At 36.8% G+C, this 15623-nt stretch overlaps 4 protein-coding genes across 4 annotated transcripts; 3 read left to right on the top strand and 1 right to left on the bottom strand.

Annotated features, from left to right (window-relative positions):
• Window positions 1-1871: 1871 nt before the first annotated feature.
• On the top strand, window positions 1872-2561 carry LOC148862451 (uncharacterized). Its single transcript, XM_088976126.1, has one exon. It carries the CDS (start codon window positions 1965-1967, stop codon window positions 2217-2219), a length of 255 nt encoding a protein of 84 aa, XP_088832252.1. The 5' UTR covers window positions 1872-1964; the 3' UTR covers window positions 2220-2561.
• A 4343-nt stretch (window positions 2562-6904) lies between these two features.
• LOC148862450 (uncharacterized) lies at window positions 6905-7444 on the top strand. The gene has a single exon (XM_088976125.1). The coding sequence runs from the start codon at window positions 7026-7028 to the stop codon at window positions 7233-7235; it is 210 nt and encodes a 69-aa protein (XP_088832251.1). The 5' UTR covers window positions 6905-7025; the 3' UTR covers window positions 7236-7444.
• A 5998-nt stretch (window positions 7445-13442) lies between these two features.
• Window positions 13443-15437, bottom strand: LOC148862448 (uncharacterized). Its single transcript, XM_088976122.1, has one exon. The coding sequence runs from the start codon at window positions 15110-15112 to the stop codon at window positions 14900-14902; it is 213 nt and encodes a 70-aa protein (XP_088832248.1). The 5' UTR covers window positions 15113-15437; the 3' UTR covers window positions 13443-14899.
• On the top strand, window positions 13523-13937 carry LOC148862449 (uncharacterized). The gene has a single exon (XM_088976123.1). It carries the CDS (start codon window positions 13523-13525, stop codon window positions 13730-13732), a length of 210 nt encoding a protein of 69 aa, XP_088832249.1. The 3' UTR covers window positions 13733-13937.
• Window positions 15438-15623: the final 186 nt, after the last annotated feature.

Raw genomic sequence — 15623 nt, 5'->3', positions numbered from 1 at the left:
GTTAAAAAAATCTAGAACGCTGTGAAACCATAATCATTAAAAATCCAAAAATTTAAAAAAGCTTACATGAATTGCGTAATTGACTTTTCCGAAGTGGCTTAGGCAAAGCAGCTCAGTGAACGTAGACGGCCACCCGAATAGGCTCTAAACCTTGTTTACTTACACAACTCGTAAGGTGCTTGCAAACTTATTCCGGTCATTTATTCCCCATTGAGGGAAAAGCTTTTCTAGTTCTTTGTTTGTCTTTTTGGCTAAGAGAATATGGGTTGTAAATACTCTTTTACGCCACACCCATGGTAACTATTGTCATGTGTAGAAAGCTTCCAAAAGCCAAATTCTCCCCTCCCCCAACCCAATTGAGTATGCATATGTTAATTGTGATCGTGAACTCTAACTTTTTGCTTCAAACTTCAAATCCTGAGACAAGTTTTTACTAAACTGCATCTTTATTATAGGACCCATTTGATAGTGAATCTATTCGTGCAATACTGGACTCTTTTCCGTGAGCATCTTCCAAGTAATTGCCTAAGGCTCAGTTTGAGAAGAATACAAATGCAAATATATACAGTATAAGTATATACAAAATACAAGGTTTTGCTTCTATATATTTCTATTTCTACTCTTCAAACTGAGTTTAATGAAAATATACAAGAAAAGTAAGTTATAGGAAACCCTCTAATGTGGAGGTATGATACTTAGTTCCCTTTATCAACTTTTACAACACCTAGCTCCCTATACTTTGAATTCATAAGGACATGATGGTGAATGAAAAAAACACCTAATTTCCTCATATACTACTTTGTAGGGGTGTCAATGGATTGGTTTTAGGTTGGACCCGTCTAACTGAAAATCATTTTGAACGACAGATTAGATGGATCAATAAGACATATTGAATTGGACCAGTCCAAACTTAATGGTCCAAAGCATTTATTGGATTGGATTGGCCTGCTCTAGCCCAAATGGATTTATATTGAATTGGGTCACATTAAACCAATATCCAGTATTTAACTTTTGATCTTTTGATCTCAAAATAGGTATATTTAACTTGTTCAAAGTTTTAGTTTTTCTTTTGATGTTTACATGCACATTAATTTAGTCCCAAGGATATATGTGATTTAGTATGGTCATTTTCATTATTTTGATATTCTATACTCTCAATTTATCAAAATTTTTTTAAAAGGTTATTTTAATAATTTTATATTTATTTTCAAGGAGAAGGCATTACCTGCAACCAGAGTTCAGTGACATCCTAGTGAAATGGAAATACGCCATATTTGAAATAAAAAATTGCAAACTTCAGCATATTCACACCATGCACGTTGCTAGTAATGCAAGTTCATTGTTAAGAATTCAGATTTCCTACCCACAAGAATACCACCTATATGATACTACATTCAGAACAATCTTTCCATGAATAATAACATTTAAGTTATTTTCAATATATAGCTGTAGTGAGGCATGGGTAGAGTTCTTGTGGGCAGAAGATCCCAACCCCATTGTGAAGTCCATAAAAAGAGCAGGACAAAGTGTTGGAATCTGAAAATTATGGATGGATCTTTGTCATGAGACCTGATCCTCTGCCAAAAAAATGCTTCCAACATATTTCAACGTGATATGATACTGCACAGTATACATCTCAAAAGTCAAAACATAATTTTTTAGCTCCCACGGTGTGAGATGCGCGGTGTCAGATCATATTGAAATGTTGGGAGCAGATCATGAAAGTAGGGGGTTAAGTGTCATTGGCATCCAAGCCGAAGCACGGATAAATTAAACCTTCAAGTTATCATGTTCCTCGTAGTTTCTCATTTTTCGTCACTTTCCTATCAAACCTTGAAACGCAAATTTAAAAGCGTCCAACTCTACTTGTTTGGGACATTATAACGCTATCTAAGTTCCTTCTGGGCATCTCATTCTTGTCAGGGGGGGAGAGAGAGAGAGAGAGAGAGAGGAGAGTGGGAGAGATGAACTGGGGACCAGTGTTCGTGGCGGTGTTTCTGTTTATTCTGTTAACGCCGGGACTAGTTTTTCAGATACCGGCCAGGAGCCGGTTGATTGAGTTCGGCAACATGCACACGAGTGGGGCGTCCATATTCATTCATTCGCTGATCTACTTCGTCCTCATCGTCATCTTCTTGATTGCTATACGAGTCCATGTGCACCTGGGTCTGGGTGAGTCGGTTCTTGATAGTAATTGTCTTCGTCATCCACCACTATGAAGTATGAATGATGCATGCTGGAGTGGAGTGGAGTTGCGTCCTTTTCGCTTCGCTTACCGGGCTTCTGTCTGATCACTTCCGACTTTGCCTTGTTTTCATGTATTATTTAATTGTCCTTCAATTTGTAATACAGCTAGCTGAGAGAGGGAAATTAAGGTCTCTATTATATTAGGGATTGTTGGGATCATGCTTGTGATCAGGTTATTGATGTTATATGTTGAATGTATGTGTATGTGTGCGCTCGTATGCATTGCATACATATTACACAAGCAACCTGACTAATTACATCCTATACTGCTAGTTATATTTATATGATATAAAACCATTAAAATATCATCTCTATTATCGTTTTTTCCTCTGCTTGGGTTTAAGCAATTCCAAATTGCTGAAGCATGCTAATTGATAATTAATTAATTATACATGCATCCAGAGTTATTTAGTTTTTTGATAAGCATCCAGAGTTAATTATGCCTGATCATTTTGCTAAACCGGTGCTGGCATTGCTATAATACTAGTTTATTTTGTAGTTGTAGGAAAATAATTGAATTCAATATTCAATTTTGTATGGGTTTTTTTTACCTTTTCTTTCAAATTAAACACAACCTAAAGAGTTGCACTTGCATATAAGACCCATTGAGTGATATGCCTGCCTGAATCCCCCGTGGAGGCCGTTGAATAGCTTAGCACCACACTAATAACCTCCCCTATCCGTAAAAAAACGGTAATGAACCGAATCTGTTACCCGAACAAATTAGTTTATATACCAATTGAGCCACCTCTTAATATCTATTACTATATAAAATGAATATTTAGATTAAGTATGGTATAGTTTATAAAAGTTAAATCTAAATATCATATATCACATATCATTAATACTTATACGATCTAACATTAATAATTAATATTAAAGAATAAGGTTATCAATGGATTGGTTTGACCCCATCAACAGTCAAATTTGGACATCAATTAAGTTCGTTCGATTGAATTGGACTTAAAAAGTATCAGTGGATTAAAAATTGGAAAGTCTAATAACCATCGTATAATTCAAATACAACAAGAATGTTGGTGTTTTCTTTGTGATTAAACAAGTACTGCTCCTCTTGGATGCCGAACTTGCCAAGATGCAATTATTTATCCTCCTTTCTGGATCTCAAGATCCTCTGTTCGAACTTTGCGGCTGATATTTGGAATTTTTTCTTCCTCTTGCCATCACGTATCAAAGATGATTTCTCTCTCTCTCTCATATCTGCCATGATTTATTCTTCATGAATTTCAATTTTTCTGACCAAAGAAAATTAGGGGTTATATACTTTCAACATGCGCTGTATTAATGAATACATACATAAGGGGTCCTTCTCAACCTTCGAAAGCATTGCATAAGATTGAACCCAACTCCTTTTCCTTTGAAGCCCCCCGTTCAACAAATGCACAAAACTCAATTTACTAATCAGAACACGGTGTTATTGAATTCAGCTCGAAGCTAAATCTCTATTTACATTAACTCATGAAGTGCTTACAAACTTCTAATCACTTATATTCCCTACTGTGATTGTGAAATTGAACTTTTTGTTCAGGGCTTCGGATATGGTGACAAATCAATTGGCTTTTAAGTTCTTGAGTCTTAATTCTTACGAAAAGGAGTTTAAACTAAACTACTACATCCTTATCGAGAATAGGAGGACCTATTTGATGGTGGATGAGTGGATCCACTCGTCCAACTCTCAACTCTTTTGCGAGCATCTTCCAAGCAACTGCTTGAAAACAGACAATAGGAGAATCTCTAGGGTGGCGGCTTCATAACCAACCTCTTGAACCCGCCCAACCCACCCGAACCAAGGCAGAAGGTTGGATTAGAGGTGTAAAGTGGTCCATCATGGGCCGTGTCACCCTCCCTAGTAAATAGTTTGGGGGTTGGCCCGGCACGATCCACAGCCCAATTGGCCCATGACCAAGCCAAAGTTATTTTTGTCTATTTATTTAAAAAAATTGAAAAAACTTAAAATTTTAATTTTATATGAACTTTGATGTATACAATTGCTTGTATATACAACAATTAAATAAATTAGTATAATAAAATTGAAAATAATTGTTTATTTTATTAATATATTATATACTATATATTATTATATAATTATAATTTATATAATATATTATATATAATAGATATAAATAGTATATATGGGTCATGCTACGGGTTGGGCCGCGGGCGGCATGACCCGCTTGGTCGTGCCGTGCCGACCTGGGCCATAGGCCTAAAACCCTAGGCCCAACACGACATGGACCACTGTGCTGGGCCTAGCACGACCCTCGTGTCATCGTGCTGGGCTGGTTCAAAGTTAGGCCAGGCTGTGGACGACACGACCCAATTTACACCTCTATTATTAATGATACATGTATAAATTGCCTAACCATTTTCTCATTTTTTCCATTGTATTTTCATTTAAATGATTCATTAATTTCAAATTATTCATTAATTTATAGTTAATGCAATTAATTCTTAATTCATAATTAATGCATTACTTTTTTATTAATTATTAGAAATAATTATTAAATGAAACTATTAATACCTAAACATCAACTCAACATGTAATCAATTATTCTAAGTGGAATTTGGCACAAATACGATTCAATCCATATTCAACCCTAATTAGCTTGAACCCGAACCCAGTAAAATGGTTTAGTGGTCCAATTTGGTTTGGACCAGTTTAAACAACTAAGGCGGTGTTTGGCATGTCTTTTGGTTTGTAGGAAGCTCAAAAAACCAAAAAATGGTCCTTTTTTTTTTCATTTGGTATTGTGCGGACTGAAAGACCTGAAGACAAGCACGTGGATAGACTGAAAAAGCCAAAAAATTTGGGGAGCTTCAAATGAAGATTTTGGTCTTTCCATGCTAAAAATAGCCATTTTATCTGTTTTTAAAGCCTAGTAACTAGACCACAATGCGGACAAAATAGTATTTGTCTTTAAAGACAAGGCCCCAAAATCCCAATGCATCTTCTTGCTTATTGGGTTGTTGAAAGATCTACCTATAAAGACTTGCCAAACAACCCATAATTTAATTGGCTGATTCAACTATGGTTTAGTTTGGTCAATTTTTAGACTACTAACAAGCTTGGTTGGTCATTTCAACCATGGGTTGAATTTTCATTGTCCTTCCATTAAAATTCAACTGCATTAATTATAACTATTAACTTTTTTAATTACTAAGGTGCCATTTGGCAAGTCTTTTTTAAAAGATCTTCTAGCAAACCTGATAATCAAAAGACGATGTGAGCTTTTGCATTAAGATCTTAGCAACCTGAAGATACGATAAAAAAGACCGTTTGGTTAAAGTGCATCTTTCCGCATGAAGATACGATAAAAAAGACAAAAAATGTTCATTTGGAGCTTTCCGAAAATAGCCCAAAATGGGCTTCACACATATTTTGGTTACTAGATCTTTTTCCAACCAAACAGGGGGAGTTAGACCAATTTTCTTGTGATTATTTGAGAAGAACACATTCTGGTTTGTAGTAAATAAATTTTATCAAGATAAACTTTTTTGGTCCTTTACCTTGGAAAGATCTACCCTTTTCCCAGGTGGATAAATTATTTTCTAATTAGTAAGAAAAAATATTAAAATTAATTGAACTAAAATGCTCTAATAAAAAACATGGATAAATATTTGAGACAAGAATAAAAACATTAACACAGAAAAATTTCACGATAAAAAACACTGTTAAATGCACTATCGAAAAGGTATTTTGAATGAATAAATTACCAATAAATGAAAATGGTCTAAATAAAATAATAAAATATCACCCAATTAATTAGGTGATGTTTGGCATCGATGATGATTTTTCATTGGAAACAGTGACTTTTGAAAAATCATCAAAAAATTGTTGTTTGGTATCATTTATGCCATATAAATTGATTTTTGAGAAATTGGCTTTGCTACTAATTTTTAAGGGCCAATTATTTTTATATTAGAGTTTATTATTCAATGCCATGTCATTCTTAAAAAGTCAAAATCATTTAAAAATAAGGAAATCACTAAAAAAAGATGATCCCTGAAAAGGATTGATTTCAATAATCGATTTTTAACTGATTTTCTATAAATCAGCATAATCAACCAACCAAACAAGAAAATATCGCTGATTTTTCAAATTATGATGTAGATCCTAAGTGGTGCTGATTTTTGGGAAATAATCATCGATGACAAACATCACCTAAGTCTCATAAAAACTGACAACCATTGTTGAATATGGTGTTTCTTACACCCACTCCTTAAAAGAACAAAACGAACTGCAAATTGGATGGCGTATCAAACATTTTTATCATTTTATTGATCTAATGTATATTTGGAGGGGTGATATTTGGGGTCGGGCGTATTATCCTGTGAGAGTTGGGATCACCACAAAATGTATTTCGACGCCCTACCAACGTGATCCGATAACGCACATCTTACCACGAGAATGGGACCCGCCATATAAGGTATTGGAAGGGTGTTTGTACACATTTTGTTGGTAGGTGATCCGTAATCACCTGTTCCTCCTAGTTAAAAAAAAAAAAAAGTTGAGCAAAAACCCATATCACGTGTTGAAATGAAAGGATAGCAAAAATGGAGCGGAGTGGCGGGAATGAATCAAGGTGACTTGATTCCCAAACCTTACTCATTTTCCCGGTAGTTTCTCTTTTTTCGTGTCTTTCCTACCAAACGCAATTTTGGGACATTATAATGCTATCTTCCTTAGTTCTTTCCCGGGCATCTCATCCTTGTCAGAGAGAGACCGAGAGAGAGAGAGAGAGAGAGAGAGAGAGAGAGAGATGGCGGACTGGGGACCAGTCTTCATGGCGGTGTTGCTGTTTGTTCTGTTATCGCCGGGACTGCTTTTTCAGCTACCGGCCCGAGGCCGGTTCATAGAATTCGGCAACTTGCAAACGAGTGGGGCGTCCATATTCGTCCATTCTCTCATCTACTTCGTCCTCATCGCCATCTTCTTGTTAGCTGTACGAGTCCATGTGTACCTCGGTTAGTCGGTTCATGATAATCGTCATGGACCACAATGATGATGGAGTGGAGTTCGTCCGTGGTTTCTCACTTCCGACTTCGCTTTCTCATTATCTTATTTATGTACATTGTTGCTGTTTCATGTGTCTGTTCCTTGTAATACAGCCGAATACTGATTCGATTGATATGCTTCTGTACCTTAAAGAATTCTTATGATTTGCTGGGGTTTGTGAAATCTTCTTCTTTTCACATATTGTGGATACATTATTTCATATCTTAAACTTCATTTCTGGGGTTTCGATTTACAAGTTGGAACTGAGAATAAGTTGATCAAATGAAATCATCAATGTTATTTTTTTGGGATTTGCTTCTACCAGGCTTTGGTTTGAAAGTATGTATCAAACAATTGGTTCCAAAATAATGTATCAACCGGTTTATCTCAATAGTTAGTCTCAATTATACCCCATCGAAATATTAAGGGTACGCTACATGAAATTTTCTCTGCCAGGTTAATGCTGTCATCCCTTATTTTATTATTTAATGGAATGTTCTTGCAGACTTTTAGTTACTTATCTTCCATTGTATGTGTTGTTTATCATACTGATGGGTCAGAGTTGGATTGGTTGGACCTTGACATGTTAAGTCCAAAAGGGGATCTCAACCGGATCGTCATCATCACCATCATTATCAATATTATTGCTAGCTACATAGGGAGGCAAATATCCCTTTATATTTATCTATATTTGAGTAATTGTTCTTTACTATTTTTAAAATTATTTAATTTTAATTGTAAGGAGTATTGATTACCACGGCTTCAGCTATGCCTTATGATCTTGGTATTTCATGGTAGGTTGATATTTTATTTTAAGATAAACGCTGGAGCAGGTTGAATTAAAATGTGCAATAAGTTTCTTACTGCATAGATTTAACTATTAATTTATTGCCTCTATACCAACATGGAATATCAAGATTTAACAACTGTACTTACTATGAGTTATAGGTGGTATTAATGAAGGCCATAGTATATATTTTGGTGGTAGAGCATGTAATTGTTATGTTTTGAGTTTTCTGCTGTCAGAGGGAAAGGGCTCTATTAAGGGATTGTTGGGACCATGCTTATGAGGTCATTCATGTTAGGCTGATAAGTAAGTTGCATGTGTGTGTGCACTCACATGCATATATACATGGCTCAGACCCAAATCTGTAGATTTTATGAAAATCCTACTGGCGTCTTTACTGTGACTCAATTTTACAGTCCTGGTTTCTGTACGTGAAAACATTGGTTATGCATCACAAGGTAGGAGTTTCTTGATTCTTGGTAGTTGGTATGAAATTCAGTTTTTATTGCATTTCTCTTATTTTCTATTCTTACCTTTTCTCAATGGGGATTATTCCAAATTGCATTTGTAACTCAAGAGTTAAGGCATACATTCTGAGTATGTTAGTAGAGGAGCTACTAGGTACATTTTGGGTCTGATTGTAGAATTCTTTAAGTCATTCCAATGCATTCTGTATGCCAAGAAATTTGCAGAATTTGTAAAATGGAACCAATTGAAAATTACTCAATTATTTAGACTGGAGATTGGATGAATTACTAGGATTGGTGGGATAAATCTTAGTCACCAAAACTATAGAAGAGATGATGGCCCTGTTTCAAGATGCCTGTAAAATGCATTCTATATTTTTATGGGGTAGGATTTTATATTTTTATGCATCCTGGAATGCCTTCCATATACACTTTGTAAATATTAAGAGTTTAAGACAGGGTGATCCATTATTACCTTCTCTTCTTGCTAGTCTCAGAAGCCCTGGCTTTCTTCTGAGGCTAAACAAAGAGATAAAGCTATTATCTGGTATCAAGTAGCAAATGTCTTGTCATCACCCACCTTCTCATTGCAAACGATATTTACAGTTTTTCTAAAGCTCTGAGGGAGGGTGAAGCCATCTTGGATGCTCTTAAAGTTTCTGAGGTTGCTTTCAGGGAAGAGGTGAGCATGCAGAAATCAGAAATATTGTATGCCCAGCAGGCACTGAAATAAATCCAAAAGTCGGAGGATCTTCGCTTGTTTGGTTGAAAGAGTCGGTAACAAAACAAAAGGACGGGAAGGGAAATTCCTTTCCCTAGCTGGAAGGAACTACTTATTAAATTGGTGACATCTATCTGCTCTCCCAATGTATATCTCTATCTTGCTTTATGCTCATAAAATCTCACGAAAGGGATTACCAGAGCATAAAGGAAATTTCGGTTGGGGTTGACCAATCAAAGGGAGATCAAAAGTTTTTCAACTTGGCTTACATTTCGTAGACTATGATCAATTTATCTTTACATCAATGGCTAGAAAACTGGATTAAGGATCTACACTTCACAGAAGCTGAATTGAGTTTGGCATGATTGCATTGTTTATTAGCAAAAACAAGTCTTGTCTTCAATAGTTTTCCAGTTAACTTAGCAATATCATGGGCTATGTGTGCAGGTACTTGAGAAGAATGGAGAGCCTGAACAGGCCTTTAAAACTGATCTCATTCCAACTCAGACAATAAGCAATAAGCGTATGAGTCCTAAAAGTTTCCTACAATGGATTTCCTGAATTCAAATGGATGACTTCTTTATGAAGTGTTTGCATGCTGGTTATATGGGCAATTATCTGGAGTGATACTGGTTTTTTCTGTCTGCTGTTTCTCAAGAGAACGTTCCTATTATCACCGTGCAACGGCCGTTTCTCATGGGTTTGAAACTAACTGGTCTAGAATATAGGGCGTTAGAACCTTGCTTTTTTTTTTTGAAAGCTTTCACCTTCATATGTTGAATATACGATATTCCATTCACTCCCCAATCCTACATCTGAGGCATGTTGAGTGCAACTCACTACTCAAAAATAAAAAAATGTTTCAGAATTATACGTTCCTTGAGCTTCCATGCTTCCATGTCTTCAGGAGGTAGCGAAGGAGAATCTCATAACATCAATCAAATAAAGCAAGGTTCAAAGTTTTGATATGATTGTTTTTAAGAAATTGTGTCTTCTAATGATTAAAACACAAAAAATAGACTTTGAATTCAAAGTCACCCATGCTTCAATGACGAATGTATGAGGTGTATTAATATTTTGAACATTGGTACAAACTCAAGCCCAAGTTTGAGTTATAGCGTGAGACTATACTAGCATGTCCAATGTAGATGTATTTTTTTTAGTATTAACCAAGGTTTTAAAAACCGACACAAATGGAACCGTTCTAGCTACCAGTTTCTGGCTCAGCGGTTTGACTGTTCGGGTCGAATGGTTTGGACAGTTTGCATTTTGGGCAAATATTTTATGAGTTATGAAATTTGAGAAAGGAGAGAAGAGATGTTGGCTGAGAAAGAAAAAAAAAAAAGAAAGAAAGAAGGAAAGGAGAAAGGAAAAAAAGAAAAGAATAGAAAGGAAAGGAAGGAGGGAAGAAGAAGAAAGAGGAGGGTGGTTGGATGCTCACTGGTGACGGCGATGGCGAAGTGATGGCAATAGACACAGATCTGAGTTCTCAGATCTTCTTCTTCTTCTTCTTCTTCAGATATGAGTTCGTGTGTTAAGTTTCTGCAGTTTTATACTGTGAATTGCTGTTCGGGTCAAACGAGTTGACACTTTGACAGTCCAAGTCAGCGGTTTTTTACCCAGGAGTGGGTTAAGGTGAAATGGAACCGGTTGTCTGGATAGTTTTCGGGCCAAATGGTCCAACCATTCGAGTCAATAATGGTTCAAAAACATTGGTATTAACAATTTAACATTAATCCTACCAGATGAAGTTGAGAAAGTAAACACCGTGTTAAGTTTTTATCTTGTTTTTGTTTATGCTCTAATAAAAAATGACAGCTCAGTGCATGAGGTAGATGCCAATGTATGGTCGAATGTACACATATACAGGCTGTTTTCAAGATTTGAACCCTAATTGCCCAGGTTTGCAATAAGAGTAATCCAACTCTTGCACCAAGGCCCACCTTCTTAGTTTATTACAAGGCGAAATAAGTCCAGCTCAACCTAAAGATAGGAGCAGTCGAACAGGATGAGAAGCAGACGATAGAGGCAAATGTATTGCTTGGTATCTTACAAAGTGTAGTAAGAATGCATGTGCACTGTACATATTTGTATCTGCATCTTTCTAAATAATACAAAATGATACAAAATACAATGTTTTGCACTCTACTTTTTACTTCTCCCATGGGAAGAATATAAATACAAATATATACAGTATTAAAATTATACAAAATGCCAGGTTTTACACTACATATTTATATTTATACTCTTTCCATTGGAATATTTGTCTTATTTTTTCTGTTTTTATAGTTGCTTAGAACCTTACGTAGAGGGATACTTTCAACCTTGCATAGAAAAAAAATGTATTGCTTGTTGAAAATGAATATTGATACTTTGAACTTTGCGTAGAGGGAAGCCTGCAATAAAATGGAGATCAAACGGCCCGGTTTCCTGGCATTTGAAAGGTCACTTCTGACCTGATATGAAAAATTCAAACAGAGCCACGGCTAAAATTGGAGCAGCAAAGTCCTTCATTAAGTGTCTCTTATATACAACGGTAGAACAACTTTGTCGTTAGGAACAATGTGTTAGAGAGAGAGTTCCATTTAGGCCCATCTCAATTAAAGAGGCTTTGGATTTAAAACTCTACATGTTTTGAATTGGTCGATAATCAAAGTCTATCTGTTAGATTAGCTCTAACGGGTCAAGTGGGTTGGACTGGGTTCATGGTCAATGCATGCCCAACCTTAAAATTTGAGCTTAAGGATTGAGCCTGATGTCAAGTCTGATCTTCCTAACTTGAGTCCAGTCCACACTGTAATTTGACTTACTCGGTTTGGGTTCGGGCCTAGGTCAGGTTCATGTTGGTTAATGAACTAGACCTGTCCATGGGCCGGGCCGGGCTCGGGTTGGGCTTTTACTCTTCATAAACAGGATTTTGTTAGGCCCAAGCTCGAGCCCGACCCCAATAAAAAGCCCGAAGCCCGACCTAACAGAAAGATGGCAAAGAGAAAGGACTTACCACTAGTGATTGTGTTCGTTGGTGCTGAGTTTGCGTCAGAGAGAGAGAGAGAGAGAGAGAGAGAGAGAGAAGACTCATAGTCGATCCACCGGAGTTCGCTAGTTCTATCTGCCTGAGAGTGTAAGATTGTACCGGTGAGTGTTTGACTACTGAGAAGAGAGAACTAAGGTTCGGCTAGAAAGAGATGAGTGAGAAGAGGGATTAGGATATTTAGGGTTTTTGATTTAACCTAAAAGTCGGGTTGGACTAGGCTTTTTTAACAAATCCCGAGTCCGACCCGCAAAATAGTTGGGCTTGGGCTTTTAGGCCCGAGGTCAAGTCCACGGGCTCAAATCTATGTTCAAGCCCGTCTGAGGGCCGGGCTGGTCCGTCAGGCTACTCGGCCCATGAACAGATCTACAATGAACCTATTCTAAAATTATATATATATATATATATATATATATATATATATATATATATATATATATATATATATATATATATATATATATATATATATATATATATATATGCATAAATGTATATAATTGGGGCAGGCCAGATTTAGGCTATCTAAGAGGTAGATCCAGGCCTGAGCCAAAAAAATAAATGTATATACATTTATGTATGCATACATATATACATTTATGTATGCATAAATGAATGGGTTCGAGTTAAAATTAGGCCCGCCGAAGTTGCGCCCGTAGTTAATAGAAGTTTCCTATACTTACCCAAAAGAAAAGGTGGGGCAAATGATTCATCGAATTAGAACGGTTTTGACAATCTCAAGAAAAAATTTCAAATAAGAATTGAAAGAAGGAAAAAAAAAAAAAAAAAAAAACAAGTTCCAGAGGCCGGAGATGTAGAATTAAAATATTCTAGAAAAAACCACCACAACAGTCTCGAATATTGAGTGAGACCCACTAAAAAAAATTAAAATATTCTATAAAAAACAGTGAACTTGTGAGGGATACAAGAAGGGGCCATTATTATCGTTTAAAATTGCTGGTTTTACTGTTTTTCATCTCCGCCCCACAGGAGCCGCCCCACAAACGCCCCACAGCATATTTCGCCGTATATTGTGAACATCTCCCGATGATACTACTACATCATCGGGAGATGTTCACAATACACGGTGGGATGTTCTGTGGGGCGGAGATGTGATTTCGTTTTTCACTGCTAAAATCCTTTTATTCGGAACTTATCTCCAGAAGTCCCTCTTTGGTGACCGTCTTTTTCGCGTGGTCTGAAAGCCAGCCCAGACATAGTTTCGATTCTTGAAGATCGGCGGGGGAGGGGGAAAATGGCGGACTGGGCTCCCGTTCTAATCGGTGTTCTGCTATTCGTATTGCTCTCACCGGGGTTACTCTTCCAGATACCAGGAAACAACCGGCCCGTTGAGTTCGGCAGCTTCAAGACCAACGGTAAAGCTGTTTTTGTCCACACCGTTATCTTCTTCGGCGCTTTTTCCATCCTGATCTTGGCTGTTGGTGTCCATATCTACACCGGCTAGCAACCTCAGGCTCAACGTACTGCTTCTGTATGAGCTTGATGGGTAGGTTATCGCCTTATCGGGGGTTTTCATTTTCGCCTTTTTATATGAGATCAATCTTGTTGAGGAAGGACATATTTATTCTCTTATTTTTCTTTTTCGGTTTCATTCTGCTTTAATTTGTTCTGTAGAATAAATTGAATCATATGGAGGGATGATTTTACTATTTTCTTTCTTTTTCCCGATCTAGCTCATTGGATCCGATCTGGAAGATCATAATGAATAACCAGTTTCGTTGTTGGGCAGTTTCGCCCGATCAAAGTCATTTCTATATTATCGTGTGACATAGGGGTAGACAACTAGATCTCGGAGCTCCTCCTCCTCTCCCCTGCATAAGGAAGCGAGCGAGAACGAAAACGATCGAAGTGTTTTTGGAGATTTCTCCATCCCTTTGGGAATGAAAACCACGGCAACCAGAGCTACAGTCACAGAAGGCACAAATGAATGGCTTTAACTTAAATGGTAATTTAGTAGAAAAAATCAGGTTCAGGAAAAAAAATCAAATAAGAAGTAGATAAAGGAGCATTTTTGATATTTTATTTTATTTATTTATTTCTTTGTTTTTTTTTCATGATTTATTTGAGTACTTGTACATATTATTAGCTTCGTTCTGTCTACTGAAACCAGGGCTATATATGCTAAAGTTTTGGGATGTCGACTCGAATCCCAGACCCAGAGCTGGATCGGTGGAGTCGAGTCGTACATCCATGATCATTACCAAATACCCAACCGATGAATCACCACTCAGTTCTATCAACTTTACAAGTTATTCCTTTGAATCTAATCATACATACCAGTTACGATTCCGAAGAATAAATGCTATATGTTTAAAGAAGAAAAAGGAATAATCCGATCTACTTTTTTTTCTTTCTGCAATTAGGATCAGATATTGACTGACAATGAAGTGATGAACATCCGGATATAAAAAATAATAATAATGTTCATGGAAAAGGAAAAAAGACGAAATAAATTAGGACAAGAATGGAAGTAACAAGAACACACTCAGAAAAAAAAAAAAAAAACAAAAAGAAGAGACTTAAACATGCTTCAGTGACTAGTTGTCCAGAGACAGGATTTACTTGTAAAGAAGGAAAGAGAGTTGAAAGGAAAGGGTGATGGTGAGAAAGATCAACCGGCATGTATGTGGACGCCGATAGCAACGATCAAGATAGTAAGTATACAGAAGTAAATAATGGCGTGTACTAGGATGGAGATCCCACTGGTGCACATGTTTCCGAACTCCACTATCCTTGTCCTCGCCGGAAATTGGAAGAGGAGTCCCGGTGATAGCAGTATGAAAAGAATCACCGAAACAACAACTGGCCCCCAATCTGCAGCCATCTTGTTTTCTTTCTTTCTGTCTCTCTCGAATAAAAGAAACTAGGGTTTTGGATGCGACTACGTAGAATGAGTGAGAATTTCTTGGTAAAGGATAATATGCCTAAGGAGGCTTTAGATAGAACAGAATTTGTAGATTTAGTAGTGATTAAAGAGCTATAGCGGTGAGTCTATTTTCTTAATAGAGAAGAAGAGGAGGATGCCAAACTTGGACAGGAAGGAGACAGTGGTCTTAGCCTTTGCTTTTATGATAGGAAGAGTATTCAAAGCCATCTTTGCTTCTGTTTTTTTTTTCGGGTTTAGTGTGTTTTTCTTAGTCTTTTCCTAATTACTGTTGCCTACTTGCCTTTGTTCTTAATTTTTATGGGGAGCTTTTGCAAACCCACCAAAGCAAAAGGAAATGGCATCAAAAAGTTGAAAGATAATGGAGGTAAGCAATACAAATCTGCCTGTAAGGGTGGCTGGGAATGGGGTGTATTGATAAAAGGCATAAAGCAAATGCCCCCCATGGCCC

The sequence above is a fragment of the Nelumbo lutea genome, chromosome 3 (assembly GCF_056320005.1).
Source record: "Nelumbo lutea isolate HS-2025 chromosome 3, American lotus-T2T, whole genome shotgun sequence".
Lineage (NCBI taxonomy): Eukaryota > Viridiplantae > Streptophyta > Magnoliopsida > Proteales > Nelumbonaceae > Nelumbo > Nelumbo lutea.
The sequence above is the reverse complement of the archived record's forward strand: the minus strand, read 5'-3'. Positions and strand labels throughout refer to the sequence as shown.